This window comes from Microcebus murinus, chromosome 7, assembly GCF_040939455.1.
Source record: "Microcebus murinus isolate Inina chromosome 7, M.murinus_Inina_mat1.0, whole genome shotgun sequence".
NCBI lineage: Eukaryota > Metazoa > Chordata > Mammalia > Primates > Cheirogaleidae > Microcebus > Microcebus murinus.
Genome location: NC_134110.1, coordinates 73,590,015 through 73,613,834, shown reverse-complemented (window position 1 = coordinate 73,613,834; position 23,820 = coordinate 73,590,015). Strand labels below are relative to the sequence as shown.

The 23,820-nt window shown below is 36.4% G+C and overlaps 1 protein-coding gene across 1 annotated transcript in view; it reads right to left on the bottom strand.

Moving 5' to 3' along the window:
* Nucleotides 1-20,291, bottom strand: part of RMDN1 (regulator of microtubule dynamics 1) — a 31,753-nt gene extending 11,462 nt beyond the window's left edge. Inside the window, exons 1-4 of the mRNA XM_076005183.1 lie at nucleotides 20,019-20,291; nucleotides 18,309-18,426; nucleotides 6,525-6,612; nucleotides 3,999-4,158 (exon numbers count right to left, since the gene is read on the bottom strand). Of these exons, the coding sequence (XP_075861298.1) occupies nucleotides 3,999-4,158; nucleotides 6,525-6,612; nucleotides 18,309-18,426; nucleotides 20,019-20,147 (495 nt within the window). The 5' untranslated portion in view covers nucleotides 20,148-20,291. The remainder of the gene's footprint in view (nucleotides 1-3,998; nucleotides 4,159-6,524; nucleotides 6,613-18,308; nucleotides 18,427-20,018) is intronic.
* Nucleotides 20,292-23,820: the final 3,529 nt, after the last annotated feature.

The window sequence follows — 23,820 nt, the reverse complement described above, 5'->3', positions numbered from 1 at the left end:
TACCTAGAGCAAAAATTCCAGAAAACTGCAAAGGGTACCCTTCAGTATTCAGCTGAATAAAGATCACCACTTGCATGTGAAGAAATTATTAATATCAAAGGCTGGGAAAAGAACCACCCAAAAGGATTAGACACCCAGAACTCACAAAGGGCTGGGAACATCTGTTGTGGTAAAAACCCTAGATTAAATGCTGCTCTAGTACAGCTTAACAAACCTTTAAAAACAAAATCCAAAAGGATCAATTGTTTCTGAGTAACTCAACCATGTCCCAAAATACAGCTCAAGAACATTTTTAGTAATACAAAAATATTCAGCACCCAAGAAAGTAAAATTCACAAAGTCTGACAATCATTAATCAAAAATTACTAATCATGCAAAGAATAAATTTAGAACCCTACCTCACACCATGTATAAACATTAACTCCAAATGAATCAAGGACATAAATGTAAGAGCTAAAAAAAAAAGATAAAACTCTTAGAAGGAAACAAAGGTGAAAATCTGCACAACCCTGGATTAGGTAATACTTTTTAAGAAATGATATCAAAGGCACAATCAATCCAAGAAAAAATAAATAAATTGGACCTCATCAAAATTAAGAACTTGTGCATCAAAGAACACTATCAAGAAAGTGAAAAGACAATCCACATAATGTGAGAATATTTGCAAATCATATATCTAACAAAGGACTAGTATCCAGAATAAGTCAATAAAAAGACAATCCAATTTAAAAATAGGCAAAGTCCTTCTCTTTGTATTTGTGTGGAAAAAAAAATTTTTTTAATGGGCAAAGAATTTAAATAGATACTTCTCCAAAGAAGATATATAAGTGCCCAACACAGTTAGGAAAGATGCTCAACATCATTAGTTTTTAGGAAAATGCAAATCAAAACCACAATGAGATACCATTTTACACCTGCTAGGGTGGCTATAATAATTTTTTTAAAAGCACAATAACAAATATTGCAAGAATCTAGAGAAATTAGAATCCTTATACATTGCTGGTGGCAATGTATGACAACATGCAGCTGCTTTGGAAAACAGTTTCAGTTCCTCACAAAGAATTACATAGAATTACTATATAGCCCACCAACCCCACTCCTAGATATATACAGAAAAGAATTAAAAACAAGTGTTTAGGCCGGGCGCGGTGGCTCACGCCTATAATCCTAGCTCTCTGGGAGGCCGAGGCGGGCGGATTGCTCGAGGTCAGGAGTTCAAAACCAGCCTGAGCAAGAGCGAGACCCCGTCTCTACTATAAAAAAGAAATTAATTGGCTGATATATATATAAAAAATTAGCCGGGCATGGTGGCACATGCCTGTAGTCCCAGCTACACGAGAGGCTGAGGCAGTAAGATCGCTTGAGCCCAGGAGTTTGAGGTTGTTGTGAGCTAGGCTGACGCCACGGCACTCACTCTAGCCTGGACAAACAAAGCGAGACTCTGTCTCAAAAAAAAAAAAAAAAAAAAAAAAAAACAAGTGTTTAAACAAAATACTTATATATGAATGTTTACAGCTGCACTATTAACTATTTTCAAAGGTGAAAATTAACCAACTGTCCATCAACTACTGAACAGATAAACAAAATGTGGTATATCTATATAATGGAATATTATTCATCCACAAAAAGGAATAAAGTACTGTTACATGTTGATGGACTTCAAAAACATTAAGATAAAGATGTCAGACAAGAATGATCACATAATGTATGATTCCATTCATTTGAATACACAGAATAGATAAAGCTATAGAGACAGAAAGCAGATGAGTAGTTGCTAGGGGCTGGAGCTAAGAGGGAATGGAAAGTGACTGCTTAATGGGAACAGGATTTTCTTTTGAGGTGATGACAACATTTGGAGTTCGTTGTGTAACACTGTAAATGTACTAAATGTTACTGGACTGCACGCTTTAAAATGGTTAATTTTATGGTATGTGAATTTACCTCAATTAAAATTAAAAACAGGTATATACACAAAAACTTGTACACAATTGTTTACAGCAGCTTATTCATAATATTCTTATCAGCCAAAAGTTGAAAGCAACCTACATGCCCATTCGCTGATGAATAACAAAAAAGTGGTATATCCATACATTAACATATTATTCAGCCACAAAAGGGAATGAGACACTTTCACTTGTTTGACATGGATGAATCCTGAAAATATTACGCGCTAAGTGAAAGAAGCCAGGCACAAAAGGCCACATGTTGTGTGATTTGTCCAGCATAGGCAAATTCATGGAAACAGAAAGTAGATTAGTGCCTGCCAAGGAATGGGAGGAGGGGGAAATTGGGACTAACTGGTAATGGATATGGGGTTTACTTTCAGGGGTAATACAAGTGTTGAATTAGATAGTGCTATGGTTGTGCAAAATAGTGATGAATATGCTAAAAACCACTGAAATATACACTTTAAAATGGTGAATTTTATGTAATGTGAAGTAATCAATAAACATGCTATAAATATGTGAAAGTAACAACAGCAAGACCTATCACTTGCCTACAAAGACTATATGTTAAATATAAAAACACAAATAAGTTCAAAGTAAAAGGACAAGATATACCATGCTAACATTAATCAAAAGAAAGCAAGAGTGGTTATATTAATATCAAACTAAACTATAAAACCAAGAATATTTCTTGAGATAAAGAGGATCATTTTACAATGATAAAGAAATATATTTCATCAAGAAAATATAATAATCATAATTACTTGTATCTCTAATAACAGCACCTTAAAATACATGCTGTAAAACTAATAAAATTACAAAGAGAAATAGACAAATCTACACTTATACTTGTAGATTGATTTCAACACCCCTCTTTTAATAATTTATAGAACAAGTAGACAGAAAATCAATAAGGATTTAGAAGATTCAAACAACACTATCAACCAACTTGAAATGACATTTATAAGATATTCCTAACAACAGCTGAATACATATTTTTTTCATGTGAACAAAGAACATTTACAAAGATGGATGGTGATGATGACATGGAACCACTTTCTTAGCCATAAAACAAGTCTCAATAAATTTAAAAGAATTTGGACCAGGCATGGTGGGTCATGCCTGTAATTCCACCACTTTGGGGAGGCCAGGTGGTAGGATCACTTGAAACCAGGAGTTCAAGACCAGCCTCGGCAACATAGTGAGATCATGACTCTACAAAAAAATTTAAAAACTAGCTGGGCATGGTGGCATGCACCTGTAGTCCTAGCTACTTGGGAGGCTGAGGCAGGAGGATTGTTTAAGCCCAGGAGTTCAAGGCTGTAGTGAGCTATGATCATGCCATGGCACACCAACCTGGACAACACAGTGAGACCCTGTCTCAGGACAAAAAAAAAAAATGCATATTTGCTCTATCCTCTATATAAACTAGTAGTAGTTCTATTGGGGAGGGGGAGAATACCAACCCCTCAAGGGAACATTTGGAATGTGTGGGTTTAGCATCTGGTTGTCACAATAATTCGGGGGCTCTACTGAGGGCAGCCCAACATGATAAAGAAATGCCTTAATCCCAAAGCCAATAATTGCGTTCCCTTGTCTCCCCACACTCTCTACTGAAAAACATTGTTCTAAACCAATTAGGAAATCTAGAATCTATTAATAGCTGAGTTAATGTGAAAAATTATACTAAGTGTCAGTTGTCCAGCTACTACATTCCTACCTCCACATAAAATAGAAATATAATGTGAGGAAAATGAGAAAATATTTGTCAAGTGCTAGGAATAAAGGTAAGTTATAAAATTACTAAAACTTTTGTTTAAAAATAAACACTCACAAAGCTAATTTGCCAAACATACTAATGAAGTTAGACTAAATGTTCAAGAACACAAAAAACTACTTCTTTCTGAAAAAAGATTATGAAAATAAATCTGTTCCCTACTTCTTTAAAATAAAGAAATTTTCCTTCCTACGTAAATTAAGGATAACAAGTAAGTACAGACCAATGTACCTCTCATTGCATAGTAGCAGCTTAACTTACTTTAAGCAACTCACCTTATGAGCTGCATAATTTGATTCATTTTTTTCTAGTGCTCTTTTTGCATACTCTAGGGCTTCATACACCAATAGCTTTTTCTCTTCTTCTGAGGTTTTGCTAAGCTGAGCTATATCACGTGATGCCCGTGCCAAACGCCATAGTAACTCTGCATCTTCACTAATTTGAAATAAAATATAAAACAACCATTTCAGCTCACATTTAAAAACTGTTAAAACTTACATCACTAATGAATACATTATGGTCTTTCAGGTTAGTTAAAAAGCAAGCAACATGACATCAAAAGCCATTATCAATGTCCTAAACTGATTATTTTCTTTCATATAAAACATTTATTTGCTAAAATTTCCTATAAAAATATTTAATATTATTCATAAATATTAACTTACCTATGGTATCTAAAATACTGACTTCATTAGAAAACATCTTTGTATTTGAATTCTCTAAACACTTGCCCTATGAAACTCAACATACAACTTAAGGCTTAACCTCACTGGCACTGTGCTTCAGACAACTCATTCACTGGTTGATAAAGTACTATAAAATACTTTATACAGTACCATAAAGTACTTATAGACAGGGTCATATTCTAAAAAACCAAGATTGCTGAATCCCTAGCCCCAAATACAGCAGTTGGCACATAACAGGTATATAATAAATATCTGTTAATGAATAAATGATTGAATCTAATGTAATCTTAAAATAAATCCTATGTTTGAATGCCATGCCATGATGCATAGCTTATTTCAAGGGCACTGGACCCGTGACAAACTGCCATTTCAATATTATTAGATAAGAAATGCTCAATAAATTATTAACCATAATTAACAGCCATATTGTTAAAAACCTAAATTTGTTTTTTTCTTTTTTTTTTTGAGATAGAGTCTCACTCTGTTGCCCAGACTAAAGTGTCATGGTGTCAGTCTAGCTCACAGCAACCTCAAACTCCTGGGCTCAAGCAATCCCCTCCTGCTTCAGTGCCCTATATATACATATATATACATATGTGTATATACATATATATATGTGTGTATATACATATACACACACACACACACACACACACACACACACACATATATAGATATTTTTTTTAGTTTTCCAGCTAATTTCTTTCTATTTTTAGTAGAGATGGGGGGTCTCATTCTTGCTCAGGCTGGTCTCGAACTCCTGACCTTGAGTTATCCTCCCACCTCAGCCTCCCAGAGTGCTAGGATTATAGACATGAGCCACTGCACCCAGCCCTAAATTTGTTTTTTATTAAATGTTTGCCTTTGAGCCTACTTTATATTTCTTGTTTTTTAACAAAAAAGGTATTCCTATACTAAAGGTAGTGCTAATATAGTTATTATTCAATGACTGTGGAATAACTACCTTACAGCTTACTTTTCAAGTTATCACTTAAATGACTATAAAATGCCAAACCAGCCGGGCGCGGTGGCTCACGCCTGTAATCCTAGCACTCTGGGAGGCTGAGGCGGGTGGATTGCTCGAGGTCAGGAGTTCGAAACCAGCCTGAGCAAGACCCCGTCTCTACTATAAAGAGAAAGAAACTAATTGGCCAACTAATATATATATAAAATTAGCCAGGCATGGTGGCACATGCCTGTAGTCCCAGCTACTCGGGAGGCTGAGGCAGAAGGATTGCTTGAGCCCAGGAGTTTGAGGTTGCTGTGAGCTAGGCTGACGCCACGGCACTCACTCTAGCCTGGTCAACAAGCGAGACTCTGTCTCATAAAAAAAAAAAAAAAAAAAAATGCCAAACCAGCCACCTCAAGTTACTGAGAGGAGTATGGAGAAGGAAAGATGGATCATACAGATATTCAGAAAAGTAAAATTGATAGGTCTTAGGGAGAAAACTGGCTTTGGGGATCTAAGAAATGTAGTTAAAAATGACTCAATATATATATTTTTAAATAATTATACAGGAAAAGAATTTATTTCTTACAGTTCTGGAGGCTGACCCAATATTTTTTATTTTTAGTTTAGTAGATAAGGTAGATTAATGATCTGGAAATACCACTTAGCTTTATTTGACTTATTTTCTAGGATTGAATCTCTTCCTCCCTCCATATTTCCAAAAAAAAAACTGTGCTTCTGAAGTGATACACAATTACCATTCAATGGTGGCATAGAGTCATACTCAATCCCAGTGAATGCATTTAAATATACACCCATACAGAATTACATTTTTAAAAAAGGAATTAGAAATACACAATACAGATAGAGGAGATAAAACATATATTCAATGACTACCCTGTATGATTAAAATCAATATGGCAAAAATGTTTCAATTTTCCACTGGAATAAGTAGAACCACCTTTTCTAAAACAATGAGATACATGTAGCACTTTTGAGTCATTTAATGTAAGATAGAAACAGTATATTATAAAGTCTAAGAAATAATTTTGAAGTAAACACTACAAAAATCAATTAAAAAATTTCAAGCACCAAAGACTTTAAATGTTAAATAACACCAAAATTTTTAGGAAACCACAAACTTAGCCCAATTATACACTACCTACCTTTCCTTGTATTGGGTTAGCAACTGATAAAGTTTTTCTGTTTCTCCACTTTCATATAGGTAGTCTGCTTGTTCAAGAATTTCTTCAACTTCAAAGATCATAAAAGAAAAAAGACATATAAAGTAGGTCTTCCAAAGTCAGATTCCAATAATTCTAAGAAACAAACACTTTTATATATAAGTAAATAAAATCAGATATAGAAATCACCTATAAAAAAGATCAGAAATTCTGAAGAACCTAGATGAAAGTATAGTAGAAATAAGTATAAAGCTATCATAAGAAAAGATTTTATTAAAGTCATGAAAAATAAAAAAAATCAGAAAATTTATTCTGGTACTGACTAAATATTACACATTTTTTTAAAAAATGAAAAAAAAATTTCCTGTGAGGAATTTATGGGTACATATGCCCTTTACACAAATAAAGAGTTGTTGTTATAGAAAATGATGATAGAACTCGTCTACTTGCAGCGCTGAATATTATTTATTCGCATGGAATGAACCAGACACTGTTTTACTAAATCCTCTTTATGACAAAACTTACATATACAGACACTGTTAGGGAAAAAGAGTCAAATCTGAAATCAGACACTTAGCTGAAGTTAACTACACAGAGAATCTGAAACTTACCTCATTGGCACTATGTTCCAACCAATTCTTATAACTAGTTTATACATGACTACAAAATACATGAACCTTATTGACAATGTAATGCCCTAAAAAAATTGTCTACTCACCAAAAAAACAGTAAGTTTGAATTTCAGGAAATTCTAATTATTAGTAAGCAACATGTACACTTAATTTTGTTTTATGTAAGGGTGCTATACTACTTAGTCCTACTTCTAAGTTAATATTCTAATGTGTTCAGTTAAGTTTCTTTATTATTTATCTTGGTATACTTAAGGGCTTTTAAGTTTTTAAAAAAATTAAATTAGACCAGCAATAAAAGAAAAATCCATGAAATTTGTGACACAACATATAAGAATTTTTTACGTTAACATCATATTGTAATTATACTAGTTAAGAAATTAAATAACAAAGAAACCCTAAAATTAAATAAAGATTTCTCTCAGTAATCTTACTTCAATCTGATTAAGTGCTATTATTAAGTTTTTTAATAATATTCACAGGGCTGGTTAATTTTTCTAAAGTTTATTTCCATTCTATTCTGTTTTATATTTTTATCTGATAAGTGGTTGATTCTCAAAGTTTGGGTTTTAACAACCCAAACATTGTTTAAAAGAATAAGTATCAGTCCTTATTCCTTAGTTGGTATTTGTGTTAGGCAGAATAATGACCCTCACAGATGTCCACATCTTAATCCTTGGAATCTGTGAATATGTTATTTACACAACAATAGGGAATTGTAGATGGAATTAAGGTTGCTAGTCAGCTAACCTTAAAATAGGAAATTATTTTAGATTACCCAGGTGGGCCCAATGTAATTACAAGGGTCATTAAAAGTGCAAGAGAGAGGTAGAAGAGACTCAGAGAAGGAGATAGGACAATGAAAACAAGATCAGAATGATGAGAGTGTTGGTTTTGAATCTGGAGGAAAGGTGCCTTTTAGCCAAGGAAGGTAGAAAGCTTCCAGAAGCTGAAAAAAGCAAGGAAAATAATTCTCCCTTAGAGCCTCTGGAAAGGAATACAGCCCTGCCAACACCCATTTTGGATTTCTGAACTATTAAGATAATAAATTTTTGTTGTTTTAAGCCACTGAGTTTGTTTCAGGAGTGACAGGAAACTAATACAGTATTAAATTAAATATACTGATCTGGTATATTTGAATGTGCACATGGTACATGAGTAGCAAAGTTACTTTTAAATCTATTCATTGACTATTCTCTGACTCCCTGAGAAGACTGATTACTGTTCTTAACAGGATCTAGGAATTCGACATCTCATCACAAGTAATTAAAAGAAAAAGGTAGAAATTTAGTGAATAACTGAAATATTTTTTGTGTACTTTTTTTTATATTCTCTCAAATCACTTAGCACCAACTTCTTTATTACACAGTGTAATATCATAAGCTATAATATCCTGGCTTTAAATATATGTTATATAATTTTCCCCTATTCTAAAAAGGAATTTCTAAAATCATACAGTTTATAATTTATAAGAAAAAAGGACACTTACTATGGTACTACAGACTCACATAGGCACTAGGGTAGGAGCATGTAGACCACTCCACATATCTGCAAATCAGTTGTGTTTTTTACTTAATGCTCTGCATCTTCCTGAAAATATTTAAAAATAAGCTATGTTACTGACATAAAGAGACCATATTCTGTAAAAGGGACTAAGTTTTAAAGTAAATTACTTTCAACTTAAGTAACAATAAACATCCAAAGATGGATTGAGATGTTAATTTACCACCAACTGTATAGTGAACTCTTAAATTTAGCCTACAATGAATATATGCAAGATCATAACAACTCTTAGAATTTTTCAAAGAAAACAACGTCAATGATATGACATTCCTATGTATGTTAGTAAACTTTGGCTTTCTAGTTTTTTTTGTTAACTGTTACTCTAGCCATGTGAAAGGTATCTAGACAAGTATGAAATGCTCTTAGATATTCCTTTGGCAAGATAAAGAGGTTTTTATATATATAAGACTTAAAAAGTGGAAAATATAAGTATCTAGATGCAAGGCTCTAAGTAGCATCGACATCATCAAAATTTAAGGCAAATCTTTCACACCCATAATACTGTCTCAGCAGTATGGGAAGCAATGCTACCAAAAATGCCCAGAAGTGTAACAATTAAACATATATGAAGGAGCACTGATTTCAGTTCTGAAGGTTCATCAATAAAGAAGAATTTTCAAAAAGTGTATGAAAAGAAGAAAACTAAAGTGACATATGAAGAACCTTTATTTAAGTTGGGCACTTATAATTAACTTATCTTTTAAGCATCTTACAGATGAACTTTCACACACACACAGAGTACTGTGAATGTATTAGCATATCCTTTTTTAAGGGGCTTTATATTTTATCTACTTTAAAGAAATAATGAAAAAGTTCCTATAGGAGTGCTTCAGTTAATGCTAATAAGTGAGTATCTTGTACCACTTTGTGGTAAATATAGATGTTACCATTTAAAAAATCAGTCCTATAATCCCATCCAATTGCAATATCAATAATATTTATGCCCTTAAACTTCAATTAATTTTCAAAAAAGTCCCACCTCAGAATATGGCTTAGTCCCAGTAAATGGATGAGGAAAAGTTTTTTAATTGGCTTTGAATAAGCATGAAGCAGACTAAAGAGAATTAAGCAGAAATTTCGAAGAGTGGAAATTCTTTGAAGATCATTTCTCCAAAAATATATAGCAAATAGGTACTCAAAAAAAATACTTTTGAAGAAAGTAATAAATATATTATGCTTATAAATTTTTTACATGTCATTAATATACAAACATCTTAGTAAAATAATTTCCTGCACTTTGACATTTTTAATCACTGAAGACACTGCTGATAGTTAATGATTTGGTGGCATAAACAGCATTTTTCCCCCAGAAGCTAGACCTTACAATTTTATTGAGTATTTTTCTTTTAAATTTCAGAATATTATGGAGGGACAAACATTTTGGTTACATACATTGCCTTTGCATCGGCGAAGTCACAGCTACAAGTGTGGCCATCCCCCAGACAGTGTGCTCTGCACCCATTAGTTATGCATTTATCCATCCCCTCCACCCCCCTCCTACCTGCCTGGCACCTGAAGAGTATTACTTCCACGTGTGCACCTATGTGTTGATCAGTTAGTAATAATTTGATGGTGAGTACATGTGGTGCTTGTTTTTCCATTCTTGTGATACTTCACTTTGAAGAATGGGTTTTAGCTCCAACCAGGATAATACAAGAGGTGCTGCTAGATCACCACTGTTTTTTATGGTTTAGTACTCCATGGTATACATATACCATTTTTTTTTTTTTTTTTTGAGACAGAGTCTCACTGTATTGCCCAGGCTAGAGTGCCGTGACATTGGCCTAGCTCACAGCAACCGCAACCTTCTGGGCTCAAGCAATCCTGTCTCAGCCACCGGAGTAGCTGGGACTACAGGCATGCACCACCATGCCTGGTTAATTTTGTCTATATATTTTTAGTTGACCAATTAATTTCTTTCTATTTTTAGTAGAGATGGGGTCTCCCTCTTGCTCAGGCTGGTTCTGAACTCCTGACTTGAGCGATCCTCCCACCTTGGCCTCCCAGAGTGCTAGCATTACAACTGTGAGCCACTGCGCCCGGCCAAGCCCAGGAGTTTGAGGTTACTGTGAGCTAGGCTGACACCACAGCACTCTAGCCCGGGCAACAGAGTGAGGCTCTGTCTCAAAAAGAAAACACAAATTTTTGTCTTTGAAGTTTTTATTCTATTTTCATAATAAAACACTGTGGCCTCAAGGAAAAAAAAATTTTCTAGTGTGGCAGTCAATGTGTTAAAATATTGTAATTTTTCCCCAAATTTCAAATTAAGTTTAATGTTAGGACTGGAAATAACATTTAGAGTTATTTTTGTGGGTACATACTTTTATTTTTACACTGTAGAGGAAATGACAACTTTTCAAAATATTGTGTAAGTGAATATACGTATAAGACGGTCAGAACTAAAGAATTAGTGCATACTGGTTGAAAAGAATCTATGATACAGTAAACAGATACACAAACAAGGCAAGTACAAGTTGAATATTCCTTATGTGAAATGCTTGGGACTAGAAGTGTTTCGGATTTGGGATTTTTTCAGGTTTTGGAATATTTGCATATATATATCTTGGGGATAGAACCCAAATCTAAACATAAAACTCATTTATGTTTCATATGTACCTTATACACATAGCCTGAAGGTAATTTCATATATTTTTTCTTTTCTTTTTTAAGAAATAAAATTTTTTACACTATAACTTTTTCAGACATCTCTTTAACCTGTAAATATATTTTAATAATTTTGTGCATGAGACAAAGTTCATGTACACTGAATCATCAGAAAATAAAGGTGTCACTATCTCAGCCACCCATTTGGACAATGTGTGGTTGTGTGGTTCCACCATCATTCCTGACTCTGAGTTTATACGCTACCAATAAGCAGTTTTTTACACTAATTCACGCATAAGTACTTAACAGTATAAAATATGACATACCATTAATATAGTGAAAAAATAATGTGTTCAGGGTCACTAACCAGCACTACTAGTAGCATCACCAGAATACCTGCATCAGCTGTTAAACAACAGCAAAAACAAACAATAGCAGACTTTCATTCTCCACCTACAATGCTGTGTTTTGATTCAAAGTTGCTATATACTGGTTTTTTTGTTTGTTTGTTATATGTGAGAAGAAGAAATATGAGAAGCAGTTCAGGGACTAGGAAATAAATGCTGTAGGGATGAAGAGGCACTCCGCTGGATGACTTTTAAAATGTTTCCTCCGAAGTCATCCACCTGATTAACAATGGGTTTTGTCAGACATCATTTTTTTCTCACTTGACATTTTGAATCCTTCAAAATCATCACCTGTCCATCATCATAACTGAACAGTCCCAGGCCACAGGTTGTGCCAGGCATGCACAACTGTTTCTTCAGTCACTATGTTCCAAGCACTGGCAACAGGATATACAGCATCCTTGATGTTAAACTCTTTTTGAAAACCTTCCACATCCCCACTGCTGTTTAGTATGCTATTCAAGAAGCTATTTTTATATTTGCTCTTCACTGATCTAAGGATACTCTGGTCTGAATTAATGAAGTCACATTTCAGGGAAAGTACATGGCATAAGATTATTTTCAATGAGAATTTCAACAGGAGGTTGTCAAGGAATAACAAAATGTTGTAGCTGTTTTCCAATCCAGCTTTCCTGGGGTATGCATAAGCCTCTAGTACATAATGTTTGTGAAACAAATCAGGAAAGATTCCTGGTGATCTATGTATTTTTTGTTAGCATAAAAATAGACTGGTAAGAAATTCACTCCTTGAAAACAGTAAGGATAAAAGCTTTTGCCTATCACAGCAAGTTTACACTTATGCTTGCCTGCTTAGCATATTCCAACACAGTTATTCTGTCCACATCCTTAACTCCTGTAGTGGTTGTTTCATCAGCTGTAGTCAGTATTTCTGAGGAAATAATACTAATGCAGTGATGTTTCATCAGCATTGTAGACTTGTTCTGACAATAGATTTTCGTCAGCCATGACCTGGGCAAACTCTTCATGAATTTCTCTACTGCTTTGTGATCAGTAGATGCTTTATCACTACAATTTTTTTTTTTTTTTTTTTTTTTTGAGACACTGTCTAGCTCTACTGCCCAGGGTGGAGTGCAGTGGCATGATCACAGCTCACAACGTCCTCAAGCTCCTGGGCTCAAGCACTCCTCCCACCTCAGCCTCCCAAGTAGCTAGGATTACAGGCGCACGCCACCATACCCAGCTAATTTTTAAATTTTCTGTAGAAATGGGTCTCACTGTGTTGCTAAGGCTGTCTCAAGTTCCTGGCCTCAAGAGATCCTCCTGGCCGGGCAGGGTGGCTCGTGCCTGTAATCCTAGCACTCTGGGAGGCCGAGGTGGGAGGATCACTCAAAGTCAGGAGTTCGAAACCAGCCTGAGCAAGAGCGAGATCCCATCTCTACTAAAAATAGAAAGAAATTAATTGGCCAACTAAAAATATGTAGAAAAAATTTCTATATGAAAAAATGTTCAACATCTCTAATCATCAGGGAAATGCAAATCAAAACCACAATGAGATATCACTTAATTCCAGTGAGAATGGCCTTTATCAAAAAGTCCCCAAACAATAAATGCTGGTGTGGATGTGGAGAGATAGGAACACTCCTACGCTGCTGGTGGGACTGAAAAATAGTTCAACCTCTGTGGAAAGCAATATGGAGATACCTTAAAGTAATACAAGTGGGTCTACCATTTGATCCAGCAATCCCACTACTGGGCATCTACCCAAAAGAGCAAATGACACTCTACAAAAAGGACACCTGCACTCGAATGTTCATAGCAGCACAACTCACAATTGCAAAGCTGTGGAAACAACCCAAGTGCCCATCAATTCATGAGTGGATTAATAAAATGTGGTATATTATACCATGGAGTACTTACTACTCAGCTTTAAGAAACAATGGTGATATAGCACCTCTTGTATATTCCTGGATAGAGCTGGAACCCATTCTACTAAGTATCTCAAGAATGGAAAAACAAGCATCACATGTGCTCATCAGCAAATTGGTATTAACAGATCAACACCTAAGTGGACATATAGGAATAACATTTATCAGGTGTCGGGCAGGTGGGAGGGGGGAGGGGATGGGTATATACAAACACAATGACTAAGACGTACAACGTTTGGGGGATGGACACGCTTGAAGCTCTGACTCAAGGGGGTAGGAGGGGCATGGGCAATATACATACCCTTAACACTTGTACCCCCATAATACATTTAAAAAAATACATATATACATAGAAAAAATTAGTCGGGCATGGTGGCACATGCCTGTAGTCCCAGCTACTTGAGCGGCTGAGGAAGAAGGATTGCTTGAGCCCAGGAGTCTGAGGTTGCTGTGAGCTTGGCTGATGCAATGACACTCTAGCCTGGGCAAAGAGTGAGACTCTGTCTCAAAAAAAAAAAAAGAGATCCTCCTGCCGTGACCTCCCAAAGTGTTTGTATTACAGGCTTAAGCCACCGTGCCCAGCCCCACCACAAATCTTTAAAAATTTAATGCTGTGTCTTTTTTCAAAATTTCTGCGGCCAGGTTGTTGAATATTCACAGTTCCCTTCAATCTTTAGTTCGTAGTGCTAGATCTTTGCTTGTTTTCATGATCAGCATACCATTAAGTGGCACATATTCACTGCAATGCCAACAGACCCAGTCTTTCAATACACAATCAAGATACTCATTTTTAGCTTTATGCAGTGTTTTTCTATTTTCCACCATTTTCAGCACAGAATTTACCTTTATCTCTTTAGGTCACAGTTTACCTTTTATCTCTTTAGGTCATAGATGGTAGTCATTCCAACACCATATTTTTTAAGATGTTTACCTTCCACCACTGTCCAGTTTTTCCCCAGCTTGACTTTCAGTGCTAAACATAAACATAAATGTTTCCACTTTTTCTTCTTATTGTTAGCCACAGGGGTTTCTGCAGGCCTTTTCAACATTTTCAACATCTTTATACCACAGAGTAGAAAATAAACATAGTAATAATGCATGTACATCTTTGCCCCATGTGGAGCATCATGGGGAACCTTCCCTTGGTACGTCTAGCCTGCACACGTGCAATTTTTTACTGTTGGTGAGTGTGCTTGTATGGAGGAATCTGGGTGTGCACTGAAAAGATATATAGAAGCTGAAGGGAGCTGGGAGGTCTTTTTTCTCCTGGAGACACTGACTAAACTATGTGCTGTGCCTGAATTTTGATTGCAACCTGTCACAGGTGTGAAATTTTTCATTTGTGGTGTCATATCAGCACTCAAAGTTTCAGATTTTGGAGGATTTTGGATTTGGAGGATTTTGGAGGACTTTTGGATTAGGGCTGCTCAACCTGTATTAGTGTATCAGAGGTAACAAAAATACCTTCTCTGATGAACTTACTTAAGAATTGTAAACTATAAGTATCATCCAGCATCTGGATGCTAAATTAAAGAGATGGAGGATGAAATACAGAGTAGTCACTCTATCCTCTTTCCTTTTTCCAATTTTTACAATTCAGGTTTATTCAAACGTTTGACCCATACAATCCTACAACTACTATCTCTTCTTCAATAATCATCTAAAGAATGGTAGCTTTAAACCAAACCACTTTAAAGCTTATGCTCCTTATGAATTTTCCAAAGTTTTTCTGCATTCTCTTTCAACTGGGCCTCCTCATCAGTAGTCAGCTTTATCTTTATAAGATCTGTTATATCATTCCCTATCAGGGTAAAATACTAAGGAATATTTCATTTATTCTATAAAGGCTGTAACTTATGGTAAAAACGGAATGCACTCTAAGATTCTTCAAAATACTTTTCATTAAATCAGCTACAGATAGACCAATGGCCCAATTAATGGAATCTTTCATTTTAACCATCTCATAGCCATAGGTAAACAATTTTCCCCCCAAAGAGGGGCTCACTCTGTTGCCCAGACTGGAGGGCAATGGCGTGCAATCACAGCTCACTGCAACCTCCCACTCTGTGGCTCAAGCAATCTCCCTCTCAGCCTCCCAAATAGCTACAGGTACATACCACCATGCCTGGCTAATTTTTTTTTTTTTTTATTTGTAGAGACATGGTCTCACTATGTTACCCAGGCTGATCTCAAACTCCTGGCCTCAAGTGATTCTCCTGCCTCAGCCTCCCAAAGTGCTGAGATTACAGGCATGAGCCACTGCACCCAGCCAGGAATCACTTTTCTGTGGATTTATTTTCCACAGTTCAGGATCTTTATTGATTCCTATATATGAGTCCAGATTCTCCAGAGGGACACCAGCAATGCTAACTCTACTCGACACAAGAACACCTGAATCTCCATGCTTTCCAAGGATCTATCCATAAAACTTTCGAGTGAAAAGTCTTTGCCTAATGAAGAAATGAAATCAGGCAGTTATCTAGGCTACAGCCACTCCCAATAACATGTATTTTGAGGAATGCATTCAACTTCGGGGATACTTAATTTAAGATATCCACTGGGTTGGAATCTATCATTTTGCAGATAATATTGGGTAATACTGGAAATTATTAATTTAAAGATGAACATATTTTGCTGAACCACATCACAGTATGTTACTTTTCATAGACCTGTGCCTGCTGTGATAATCATTAGGTTGGAGTTTGCTGTGACAAGGTAATCTTTGCTGGAAATGATACTTGGCATTTTTATGAAAGGGCTTCCATATTGGAGATCTACTGTCTCACTCTTCCATTTGCCTTCATCAACATCCACAAAGGCAAGTTCATAACTCAAACCTTTTAATAAGATGCTGATAGCACACACCATACCAATGAATTCAGTTTTCATAACAGAGATTATACTGTGATGAACAGCCTCCTCTGAAGTGAAATTCTAAGTTCACATTTCACTGTCACCATCTTGGAAATGGGGTAAAGGGCCAGTTGCCCCTGAGTAGGATGTGTGCCGCCTGGTAGGGACACAGAGTCATCCCCAGGCAAAGAAAATTCATTCCCACAGCCCTAATCTCTAGCTGGTCTATATAACTTTGCCAGTTCATCTGACAGTATCTCACTCAAGAGGCAGAAAAACAGAAAAGAGGAAAGCATCACAAAAGCTCACTGAAGTCTGAAAAAAACTGTTGACCATTTGATACCCCCTCACCCTCTGCTACTGTGGCTATGCAACACCTTGTCAAGCTTGTGCTTGCCTGGCACTCGGCTAGCACTTTAAAATGTTATTTTTAATTTAATGAATATATAGTAATTTTTTTGTCATTAAGTCACTTCTGAAAAAGTGGACTATGATCATTAAGGCTAAAAGTAATACTGGCTTTGTCTTTCAAAGTGGCATATTTTGTTACTCAGAGAACACTAAATCTTTGCAATCATTTCTATAATGGTGCTAAAACACACTAAAACTAAGTATGATAGATGTAAAGAGAAATGAAGAGATAAGAGTTCTAATCTTTAATATTTTGACTTTGAAGAAGTTTAATTCTGTAAGCTTTTTTTTTCAAAAATTAATATTATAATGTGACTTATTCTAACTACTTTACAAGGTTGCTTTGAGAAAGTTATGGTGAAAAGTCTAGGGAGCTTTAAAAGATAAATTATTAAGTATTTGCCAAAAGGTGTCATTAAGCCAGTGACAAAACCAAGTCCACTGATTTGTCCTTCTTCATGAAAATGATATATTAAAATAAAAAAGGAAAGAAAAACATAGTAGTTTGTAATTATATGCTTTTTTAAAGAAAAGATAATCATGGCCGGGCACGGTGGCTCACGCCTGTAATCCTAGCACTCTGGGAGGCCAAGGCAGACAGACTGCTCGAGGTCAGGAGTTCGAAACCAGCCTGAGCAAGAGTGAGACCCCGTCTCCACTAAAAATAGAAAGAAATTAATTGGCCACCTAATATATATAGAAAAAATTAGCCGGGCATGGTGGTGCATACCTGTAGTCCCAGCTACTTGGGAGACTGAGAGGAAGAAGGCAGGGCTGATAGCTTTGTTCCTGTAACCTCAGGTCTTTGGCTCGCTGTCACTCTGAGCCAGTGTGGACTTGGCAGTGCTTGTTGACTCTGAGCAGCAGGTTCCTCACCTGTCACGTACCTGTGCTGCTTCAGCGGGTTCTCTCTCTTTCTTTTTCCATACCCCCCTCCCCCATTAGTTACTCGATTTTTGTGTGATGAGGGGGGAAGCACCTCCTAATGTTTTGAACATGGTTTTCCCATTTAAAAAAAAAAAAAAAAAAAAAAGCTTCCAGCAGGGGAAATGCTTGAGCCCAGGAGTTTGAGGTTGCTGTGAGCTAGGCTGACGCCACGGCACTCACTCTAACCTGGGCAACAAAGTGAGACTCTGTCTCCAAAAAAAAAAAAATGAAAAATGTAAAAAATATTCTTAATTCTTAGCTCAAGGGTCCTACAAAAATATAAAGTATTAATAAAGCATTTATCACTCAAGGAACTCTATTTATAGTTTCAAGAAAATCTCTTATACATAATATCAGAGTGACAGAGAAAAACAGAACATAATCTAGACTGTAACAATGTTTACTGAATTATCGGTTAAAAAATAATTGTAAGTTATTAACAAAATAAAAACAGAAACTCTTAAGTGTTCCAGATATTAGGCTTACCTTTGGCTATAGCATGAACCACAGCAGCCTGAGAAACGACTTGGTAAGTTTCAAAACCCAAATAAGACAAGGCTGAGATTAAAAGGCCTCTTTTGAAAGTTCCTGGGTTTCTGATTACCTATAGAAAATAATTATGATCAGAGTTATCAAACCTAGAAAATTGGAAGGAACTTCTAACCCATGCAAAAAATACATCAATTTCCTCTTGCCTCAAAACAATCAATCATAAGAATACTGGAAGCTCAAAAATTACTTAATCAAATTCTTCAGTAAAACTACTTTAAACCTTATCTTAAGAACAAGATACTGCATAGGAGTAGTAGCTCCTCTAAAAATCACACTGATGCTGGTAAGTGCTGAAAAGGAAGATCTGCAATTTATTTGCAAATGTATGGACATTATAAATTATATGAAATAAAATATGAGAAACCAACACATGATATCGATCTTATAAACAAGATGAATATCAAATACAGTAATTACTACACATAAAAAATGCACAAGACTTTAAGTGAAGATATCATCAAGTAACCCACGAAACGTACATTTTTTAGACAGCTTTATCAAGATACAGCTGACATAAATAAACATACCTAAAGAAAATATTTATTCAAGAACAGGCATTGCAATGGGAATACATGCGCCATAGTAAACTACGTGAATGTTCAGGGAGGTTTTTAAAGGAAAAGTCAGGAGGATTACATAATTATTTTGAGATAATTATTTTAACTACAAGGGTCAATAATGTAGGTGGTGCCAGTATAAGGTCAGCTAAGCAGTCACTGGGCAGATGCTCTCACAGAAGTGTTTTTATTTAAGGTTGGAATGGCCTTTGTGATAGGTTGTGACAGATCTTTGTGATAGTTCTTGTTACCAAATATTCATGCATGAGAACCCTCCCTTCATAGCCCTCGAGCTCTATGTGTCCGGGATTTTTGTTTTTATTTTATTCGGAGGAAAGGGATTATGCCTTACTATCTTTCTATTGCCCCGTCCCACAATAATTCTGAACAATTGTAACTGAGCAGACAGGTAAAAATGTATTTTTGAGTTTAAAATAATGAAGCACCTAGTTCAAGTGAAATATATCACATCCACCAATGCCCATCCCCACTCCTCAGTCCCCTTTGCAGAATTAACACCCAAAGCCCAAGGACAGTCTAATTAAAACGCCAGAAGACTACAATCCGATATCCTGACAGCCTCCCTTAACGTTATGCAGATAAAACAAGCAACTAGGAAATAATTATTTTTCTGAAAAATCTAAATGGTACGAAATCTCTACTTCTGAGTCATAGGAATTTTCAGAACACACCACAAAGTTTTCAAAGTCTGGTGGACTGACAGCTTCAAATGCTGTTACTGCATCTGGCATCAGTGAAAGTGCAAATTACTTCACAGCGGTCAAGGTTCTTTCACCGTCCTGTTCTACATGTTCTCACATCGAACGGCAGACGTGAGGCAGCTTCTCAGGGAAGACACACCCCACTTCTTCTGACCCAATCCTACCAGAGGCGGCTTTGCGGAAGAGAAAGAACCTGCCTGTCACAGTCACAGGAAGCGCTCCAGTAACCCAGTCTCGAGCTCCTTCCTTAGTTCACCTCCTTCTCATTCCCACAGGTGGCGCGGGGCTGCCAAACCTGAAGAAGGAAGAGCCTGAACCCACCCACTTGGTAGGGGATGAAGCAGGAGCCAGGACGCCGAGGGTACCTCAGAGACTCGGAATCGCCGGGGGCCGCACTGCCCGCGGCTGCCGGAAGTCCCCGTCGGAAGCCAAGACCCCGGGGCGGCTCCGCGTCTCAAAGGGAGGAAGCGCTGTAGTCGAGCGGCCAGCGCCATGGCCTACAACTCGCGGGCTGACACTTTACGACTTTGTGCTGCCACCAGGGCGGGCTAGGTTAAGGAAGCCACAGGACTGAGAGAACTGCCTCCGCCCGCTTCCTGACCAGCTCCTCTTCCTGACCAGCTCTTCTTCCGCCCCACTGCTTCCGGTCCATGGGTTAAGGGGTGGGAAATACCCGGATTGGGTAGGGATTGGCTGACATTCTGCGCATGCGCCCAGTGGCCCGGGTGGCAAGAGGGTGCTCTTCAGGCCCATCGTTTCTGCTAGTCTCTCCGGGGTCTTTCATGGTTCTGGCCAAAGGGTAAATCTCCCGAACAGAATTGAAAGCTCAGAAATAGAGGCAAGCATATATGTATGCCAGAAAAAAAAATTGTTATTCATAATTCTCTACTATCTCCAACTAGGGTGGATCTTGACACTAGAGTAAAATGCTTGGAAGAATTAAACTGCCCCATGCAAGGAAGAGAAAGGATTATATGGATTATAAAAAAAAATTTAGGGGCAATAAGGGAGGGTAGTCATAGTTTTTAAAAATTAGATTTCATTTCTGTAGTACTTTTAATATTACATAGTGAGAGGCCGGGAGTGGTGGCTCACGCCTGTAAGCCTAGCACTCAGGCCGAGGCTGGAGGATAGCTTGAGGTCAGGAGTTCAAGACCAGCCTCAGCAACCCCATCTCTACTAAAAATAGAAAGAAATTAGCCAGACAACTAAAAACAGAAAAAATAAAATAGCCGTGTGCTGGTGCACGCCTGTAGTCCCAGCTGCTTGGGAGACTGAAGCAGGAGGATCACCGAGCCCAGGAGTTGGAGGTTGCTGTGAGCTTGGCTGGCTCCTTGGCACTCTAGCCTGAGCAACAGAGCAAGACTCTTGTCTCAAGGAAAAAAAAAGTTACATAGCTAGTTAACACACGCTTTTATTTCATTTGATCTTCCCAACTACCTTGTGGAGTAATTGGTATCCCAGGTTAACAAATGAGAACTGTAGCTCAAAGAGATTTATTAACTCATGCCTTGTTACTCCAAAACCACTGTTCCTTCTACTATATGATTGCTGCCTCCGCCTATTCCCATTAAATCAGCCATATTTCTTTAGGAATTAAAAAAATGAATAGTCTTCCCAACTTCTTCTGAACCCTAGCCTATTTCCCCAGAAAGAACCACTTTTATTTCACATATTTCTACTGGTGGCTACCTCAACATTGCTAAATAAAATATTTATACCACTGGGTACTATGATAATATTAAAATTGAGTTTCTGATATCTTTGCTAGAGTGAATTTTTTTATATATTTAATTTATTCTTTAATATAATTTTTTCTTTTTCTTTTCTTTTCTTTTCTTTTTTTTTTTTTTTTTTTTGTGAAACCGGTCCATGGGGCCAATAGAGTGAATTTTTAATGGAATTTTTCTTGAAAAAAAGTTTAATTCCTGAGAAAAGCTGCAGAAACTCCCATACTCTTCAACTAGATTCAGCCATTGTTAATGTTTTCTCACATTTTCTTCATCTTTCTTCATATATATTACATATAATATGCATAATATATTCCTATTATTATTTTCTGTTGTTGAACCTTTTGAGAGTAGCTTAAAGATATCATGACTTTTCACTATTAGAGACATTATCTCAGTATAATTATCAAATTCAGGAAATTGAAATTGATAGAATACTATTATTCAATATACAAATTTTGTTGATTTCCCAATGCTGTCCTTTATACCACCTTTTTTCCCCTTAATTAAAGATCAAATTCTGATAATATGTTGCATTTGTCATGTTTCTTTGGTTTCTTTAAATCTGTAATATTTCCTCAGCCTTTGTCTTTCATGACATCACTTTTTCTTAATGTGTAGTCCCATTGATTTACAGCAAGGTTTCTCAGTCTTGGAACTATTGAAATTTGGGGCTGGATAATTCTTTGTTGTGAGAGGCTGTCTTGTGATTTGTAGGATGTTTAGCAATATCCCTGGCCTCTATCTGTTAAATACCAAGTACACCCTCACCCAGTTGTGAAAATCCAAGTATCTCCAACATAGCCAAATGTCACTGAGAGTAGAGTTATCAAATTAACTAATTAACAAATTAACTAATTAATTAATTAAGTTAATTAATTAGTAGATTTAACAAATATAAATAGAGGATGCGCAGTAAAATTTTAATTTCAGATAAACAGCAAATAATTTTTTAGTATAATATATTCCATGGGCACACTTACACTGAAAAATTATTTGCTATTTCTCTGCAATTCAAATTTGACTAGGCATCCTATATTTTATCTGGCACCCCTACACCAGTTGGCATAGTTAAGAATCATGGTTTGTGGTGTGTCCCTCAATTTGGATTTGGTTGATTTTTTCCTTATGATTCTTATGATTCAATTCAGGTCATGCATTTTGGGCAGGAACACTAAGTGACAAACCTCTCCATGGCTTCATGTCAGAGGCTTCTAATGTGATTTTGCCCTATTATTGGTGGAATGGGATTTCTTTAAAAGATAGAACACTTTATTCCTCTGCTTTAAATTGTTTATAAATGCCCTCTCCCCTCCACCCCCCACATTTTCTCTTTGAACAAGTTTCAACCATACTATCTTTTCTTTCCTCCAGTAAGCCTCATGTTTCCCTACATGATATTCTCTCTGTCAGGAATCCTTGCTATTCCACTATCTTGATACCCTCCCACTGGCCTCACCACACTCGACTATTCCTTACCTGGCTAATTTCTATTCATCTATCAGCTCTTAGCCTAAGTGTCACTTCTTCAAGAAACTTCTCTTGATTCTTTCTAATTATATATATATATATAATCCTAGCACTCTGGGAGGCCGAGGCAGGAGGATCATTTGAGCTCAGGATTTCAAAACCAACCTGAGCAAGAGCGAGACCCTATCTCTACTAAAAATAGGAAGAAATTAATTGGCCAACCAAAAATATATATAAAAAATTAGCCAGGCATGGTGGTGCATGTCGGTAGTCCCAACTACTCAGGAGGCTGAGGCAGAAGGATCGTTTGAGCCCAGGAGTTTGAGGTTGCTGTGAGCTAGGTTGATGCCACAGCATTCTAGCCTGGGCAACACTGTGAGACTCTGTCTCAAATATATATATATATATATATATATATATATTTTGTTTCTTTTATGGCCCTAAGCATATTTTATACTTTCATTTTTATTTTTGTGATTATTTGTTAATCTGGAGTATATTTTGGAGGAAGAGTTGGTAATGTGCACCTTCACTATACTGTAAACTCAATGACTTTTATTTTTTTACTTATAACAGAACTTGGCCCAATTTCCTCATTCAACAAATATTTACTGTGTATCTATAATATGCCTGGTATTCTTCTAAATTTAGTGAATAGAACAATTCCTAGTGTGGTATATATTCTGGATGGGGAAAGATAGTAAATTAGAAATAAGTAAAAGATATAATATGTTAACATGCTAATAACATATTATTTAATACATCCAAAGAGGAAGATAAATTAGGAAGATGTATAGAGTATATTTCTGTGTACTTACAGCAATTTAAAATAGAGTAGTGGCCAGAAAAGGCCTCACTGAAAGAGACATTTGAATAAAGATGCATGGAAGTGGGAGTGAGCCATGAGGATATCTGGGGACAGAGCATTTCATGTAGAGGGAAAGGAAAATGCAAAAGCTTATATTTG